The 6,353-nt window shown below is 46.1% G+C and overlaps 1 protein-coding gene across 1 annotated transcript in view; it reads right to left on the bottom strand.

Moving 5' to 3' along the window:
* Positions 1 to 625: 625 nt before the first annotated feature.
* Positions 626 to 6,353, bottom strand: part of LOC119965314 (serine/threonine-protein phosphatase 2A catalytic subunit alpha isoform) — a 38,547-nt gene continuing 32,819 nt past the window's right edge. Inside the window, exons 6-7 of the mRNA XM_038795892.1 lie at positions 2,173 to 2,291; positions 626 to 1,463 (exon numbers count right to left, since the gene is read on the bottom strand). Coding sequence (XP_038651820.1) covers positions 1,391 to 1,463; positions 2,173 to 2,291 — 192 coding nt within the window. The 3' untranslated portion in view covers positions 626 to 1,390. The remainder of the gene's footprint in view (positions 1,464 to 2,172; positions 2,292 to 6,353) is intronic.

Genomic DNA, 6,353 nt, shown 5'->3' with positions numbered 1-6,353 from the left:
ATATACAGACACACACACAGACACAGAATAAAACCAAATATTGGGCCAGCCACTAATAAAACCTCCAGAAAGATAGCATTGTAGGATATGGCACCTCAGCCAAAATTCCCTGGTCTCATGAATAAATGAATTACCTGCCAACACAAAAAAAGTTTCACTCTGCCTAACTAAAATACAGTATACAGCTATGAAGAAAGCCCATGAAACGAAAAACCCAGCATAACTACTGAAACAGGCAGATGCAAATATTTTATTTGAGGCCAATTGCGTACTTTTGTTGAGATCGCACTATGCTTGATTGAACTTAATTTAAAATAAGAATTGAATATTCTGTCTTTGGAAGACAACAATCCTTTTGATAAATTGCCACCAAAAAAATATTTGATGGAAGGGTTGGTTTTTGAAAACCATGAGGAACTATAATACTGACTGTGGTCTTGGTGATTCAAAACTAATGACAACACATGCAAGAGCAATTACAGTAGTCAACGAACAATGAATTTACATAACTTTACATTGGATACTTATGCACTTTCATCATAAGCTACAATCATGTTTCATTGGGAAACTGAAGAGATGCAAACGGGCTTGGTCAACCTGCTCTCAAATGCACAAACATACCCTGTAGGAGTAATTTCAGTCTTTATTATTTTCACCTGAAGCCTTCAACACACATACACTTTTATAAACGCAAATGTGTTAGTGTAGCATTTTTACATAAAGGCATTACGTCTTCGATCCCAAATACAATTAAAATCTGAAATATTTCAATTCTTAGGTCACAAGTTTATTATGAAAAACAGCAAGTAGCGGAGCTCTGCCATGATTCTATAAAGAGAAAAGAATGTTCCGTACAACTAATCAGATATGGACATTATGACAAAATAAGTGGAAAAACAGACAGAATTAAATTAAACAGAATTCCCTGAAACAAGATTTCAGTACTCTCACAAATAAAGAGGCCTTTGTACTTTCAAATGTTCTTTTAAGCTCCATTGATTGTTTACTGCTATTTTTTTTTATCTACAAGTCATGCTTAATAACACTATAGCTAAATGAAAAATTATCACGAGGTGCAGGTTTTAATGTTTACATCTTTATCTCTGCAATCTCTGGAAAAAAGCAAAAGTAACTACAAACAGGTCTAGGCTCCAACCATGGCTCTCAACCCATAACTTCCACACATCAGCATGCATTGATGAACTGGTGCTCAAAAGAACAATGTGATATTTGCAGACTGAGGCTTGTATTTATTATGGCACGTCTTTTGGTCCGTGAAGACAGCAGGTTTCTGAATGTTCGAGACTCTTTCTTGTAATTTGAAGTTACTGTTGCTCTTCCAATTTTGTCAGGCCAACTTTTAATTCATGGCAATACTGTACATAAGATTTTACAGGAAGTAATCTGGGGTGCGGCGGGTAACATGTGGTTCACCTCTGCGAGGCGCTGGATCAAACTGCAGGCTATTAAAGGGGGAAAAGCAAACATTTTATCACTCAAGTATGTAGTTTGAAAGCATAGTTTAAAATCAATTGCCAGAGAAATTCTATTCAAGGACAATGATACGCGTGTGATTGGCCATAAAATAGGACTCAAATCTGGTCATGCACCATTATCAGTTGAAATTAGGTTGGAAAACAAGCAAACCTTATTCCTGCTACCCTAAAAGCTAGAGCTAAATATCCATGTAAATGTTCTTAAAACTAACTCGAGCAACAACTGATCATGCAGATGGCTAAGTTAAAAGTGCCACTGATCCAAGTATTGAGAAATATCCCACTTAGATTGAAGATTGGGGCTCAGGGAGGAAAGGGGAACAAGGAACTTGCAGGGCTAGTGGGGAGAAGGTGGACTGGTGGGGAGAAGTTGGACAATCATGAAGCTGCAAAATCAACAAGGCTCGTGGGGGCAGCACCTATGGAGGTGCAGCCAGTAAAGGAACAAGTCAAAGTTTAAGAAGTCTTTACATTTACAGAGGGAAAACCTGCCATCCCCAATTTCAAAATGGTACAATTGTTCAACTTTCATCCAAAGATCAATTCTCTCACCCAATTGCCAATGATATTACAGCTCAATAGAAGTATTTTTTACAAAACGCAAAATAAATTTACCAGTCCTTAATATGGCTTCAACAAAGCGCAATATACAATATTTAATCTTTTAACTACTTACAAAGAGTATTTAAGGGTATCGTCAAGTTCCATTATTGCAGCTTGATTGCCACAACGGTAACAGTAGTTTGGAGCACTGAATATGGTTACTACATTGCGATCGTGACACCAGTTGTATCCCTATAAAAAGAAATTCAACTGTTAATATTCAATAACAAATCTGATAAGAGTTTATTCTAACACAACAAAAGCACAGAATTCATAAAGATTCTAGTTCAGTGGCTGTTTATTGCACTGGCACCAAGTATACAAATGAAAAAAGCTCATCTTAAAATAACAAGCTCCATACAGGAGACCATCATTGCTAAACACAAATTTAATAGTGCATTCATGGCATTTCTGTTGGTCGCTCCACTCAAATACATAAACCACAAATTACCTTGCCATCTAAATCATGAATGGCACCTTCAACATCAGGGGGTTTCTTGAGCTCAGGAGGATTCATGCTAAGACTGTCCCCCATTGGTTTATAGCAGTGAGTGCATACTCTGGTTCCTAATTACTGACACTGACATACTCTCACATCCCAACTCCCTCTTCTGCTGCCCATGCTTCAACCGATCACATGTGGCCCCTGGCCACAAGCTTGCCAACGAAACCAGAAGGGACTTCTGGGACCTGAAAAATTCCCCAACTTGTTGCTCTCCAATTCCCCCTGCTGGCAGGGACCTCACCGATAGCAACTGCAGAACTCTGCATGTCTGACCTTTCCACTACATTATAGGTACTGCCAAATTCCAAGCTATGACCAACGTGGCTAGCCTCAGATATTTTGCATGCTGTTTTCAGATGAGTACCTGCCATCTTAATTGGGTACAGTACAGCATGGGTAAATCAACAAGAAATTAGACATTAAGTTACGGTGTTCAGTCACTGATAGAAGCATGAAAGAAATGTTACTCCTTGCTCTGGAGGGGTCGCCAACATTATAATAAGTTATGGCATAAAATTTCTCTCCCATCAGAAGAAAGTGATCTTGGATCCATAGAATCCCCACAGCGCAGGAGGCCATTTGGCCCATCGGGTCTGCACCCATCCTCCGAAAGAGCACTCTAGCTAAACAGACTACAACCCTGCAACCCCGTGCATTGATCATGGACAATCCAACTAACCTGCACATCTTTGGACTGAGAGGGGAAACCGGAGCACCCGGGGGAAACTCACCCACACACGGGGAGAACGTGCCCATGCGCAGTGAGGCAGCAGCGCTAACCACTGTGCCACCCATCTCCCCACCCATTGTAAATTTACATTGTGGATACCTCCAGACACAAAATCAACACTGCAATTATTTGGTGCTGCAGTTAATTGCTGTTAATGTGCTTATAGGCAGCCTGGGTTGTCAGCTGACCATCACCCCATATAGGATGAATAACAATTGTGATGTTATGTTGGTCACAAGAATCACAAGCAACACCGCATAATGCAGACAGGGAATATGTAGCCATGTGACCCTGTTCTGTAGAAATGTTATATGGACTTGAAATGTTAACTGTGTTTCTCTCTCCACAGATGCTGCCAGACCTGCTGAGTTCATCCAGCATTTTCTGTTTTTATTTCAGATTTCCAGCATCCACAGTATCTTGCATTTATTTAAGGGAATATATAGGATTGCATTGACAGAACAATTGAGTTAAAATCAAACAGGCATCATTCCACCGCTTGTAAGTCACTGGTAGGCTGTATTTGCAATACCTAGTCGAGTTTTGATGTCCTTACATGGCAGGTAGTACAGCAGCCTTCGAAAAGGTTCAAAAGAGAGCTTAAAGAATCTTTATTTTGCAGACAGGTGAAGAAATGGTTCTAATTACTCTAGAATTGTGCAGACTTGGAGGCGACAAGATAGAGATTTGTTAAGGGGCCAAAATCTTACCTTTTCACAAATTAGGGTGGACTACAGAAAAGTATCAATAGACTGGACGTTAGATGGTTCTTCTTTTCCCAGGGAATAGCCTCAGAAGTGCATCATCAGCTTGTGTAGTATTGTGTAGTCAACTTTGTGTATCCAAAGATGTGCAGGCTAGGTGGATTAGCCATTCTAAATTGCCCCTTATGTTATGGGGATAGGGCAGGTGATTGGGCTGAGGTAGGGAGCTCTTTCGGAGGGTTGGTGCAGACTTGATGGGCTGAATGGCCTCCTTCTGCACTGTAGGGATTCTATGCGGACTCTCTGCATGGGTTCAAGATAGAGCTGAATAAGATGGAGATTGCAACTTCAGAAGGTGTCCAGCCATGATGTTCCAGCTATTGGTAGTGGGGAAGATTTGATGGATCAATCGTTTATATTCTGACTGGTGTTTTCATATGTTAGTGGCTTCCGGGTCATATTTCATTTCACTTCCTTAATACCGAGTCATGTTCTTGGTCTTTAACTAATGCAAGAGGGAGTCAGCTGTCAGTACAATGACCGGAGTAACGCAGCTAAGGAGGGCCCTAGCTTTTGGGGGGGGGGGGGGGGGGGTGTGTGTGTGTGTGTGTGTGTGTGTGTGTGTGTGTCTGTGTGCTGCTGCTGCATGAATGGCCAAGGAGCTGGAGCGTGCAGAGGGGGTTGGGATGGGGGTCTGTCGCTGTGGGGAATGGGCTGAGCGGGCACGTGGCGGATTACGGTAGGGTGATGGCTAGTCAACGGGGGAGGGGGGCAGGTGGCCCTCCGATCCGGCTGATCACCTGGAATGTGAGGGGACTGAATGGGCCGCTCAAACGGTCCCGCGTGTTCGCGCACCTGAGGGGGCTGAAGGCGGACGTGGCTATGCTTCAGGAGACGCACCTGAAGGTGGCGGATCAGGTTAGGTTGAGGAAGGGGTAGGTGGGCCATGTGTTTCATTCGGGGCTGGATGCAAAAAACCAGGGGGGGTGGCAATCCTGGTGGGGAAGAGGGTGTCGTTTGAGGCGTCGAGTGTGGTGGCAGAGAGCGGCGGGAGGTACGTGATGGTGAGCGGCAAGCTGAAAGGGGAGTGGGTGGTGCTGGTCAATGTATATGCCCCGAATTGGGATGATGTGGGTTTCATGCGGCGCATGTTGGGCCGGATTCCAGATTTGGAGGTGGGGGGCCTGATAATGGGGGGGGGGGGGGATTTCAACACGGTGCTGGATCCGCCACTGGATCGATCCAGTTCCAGGACGGGTAGGAGGCCTGCGGCGGCTAAGGTGCTGAGGGGGTTTATGGACCAGATGGGAGGGGTGGATCCATGGAGGTTTGCGAGGCCGAGGGCCAGGGAAGTTTCATACTTCTCCCATGTGCATAAGCCCTACTCCCGGATCGATTTCTTTGTTTCGAGTAGGGCGCTGATTGCGGGGGTAGTAGACGCTGAGTACTCGGCGATAGCCATTTCTGACCATGCCCCGCGTTGGGTGGACCTCGAGCTGGGGGAGGAGAGGGACCAGTACCCGTTGTGGCGCTTGGAGGTGAGGCTGCTGGCGGACGAGGATGTGAGGGGGCGGGTTCGAGGATGCATCGAGAGGTACCTAGAGGCCAACGATAATGGAGAGGTCCGAGTGGGGACAGTCTGGGAGGCGCTGAAAGCGGTGGTTCGGGGGCAGTTGATCTCCATTCGGGCCCACAGGGAGAGAGGGGAGCAGAGAGAAAGGGAGAGATTGGTGGGGGAGATGGTGAAGGTGGACAGGAGGTACGCGGAGGCCCCGGAGGAGGGATTGCTGAGGGAGCGGTGCAGCCTTCGGGCTGAGTTTGACTTGTTGACCACCAGAAAGGCGGAGGCTCAATGGAGAAAGGCTCAGGGTGCTGTGTACGAGTATGGGGAGAAGGTGAGTAGGATGCTGGCACACCAGCTCCGTAAGCGGGATGCGGTTAGGGAGATTGGTGGAGTTAAGGATCGGGGAGGAAATGTGGTGCGGAGGGGGGGTAGACATTAATGGGGTCTTCAGGGACTTTTATGAGAGACTATATCGGTCCAAACCTCCGGCGGAGAAGGGGGGGATGGGGCGCTTTTTGGACCGGCTGAGATTCCAGAGGGTGGAGGAGGGACAGGTGGAGGGTCTGGGGGCGCCAGTTGAGCTTGAGGAGCTGGTTAAAGGGATAGGGAACATGCAGTGGGGGAAGGAGCCGGGGCCGGATGGGTTCCCGGTTGAATTTTACAAGGCGTATGCAGACCTGCTGGGCCCCCTGTTGGTTAGGACCTTCAACGAGGCGAGGGAGGAGGGGGGGGGGGGGGCTTTGCCCCTGAC

The sequence above is a fragment of the Scyliorhinus canicula genome, chromosome 4, assembly GCF_902713615.1.
Source record: "Scyliorhinus canicula chromosome 4, sScyCan1.1, whole genome shotgun sequence".
NCBI lineage: Eukaryota > Metazoa > Chordata > Chondrichthyes > Carcharhiniformes > Scyliorhinidae > Scyliorhinus > Scyliorhinus canicula.
Note: the sequence above shows the minus strand (reverse complement) of the source record. Positions and strands in the feature narration are given on the sequence as shown.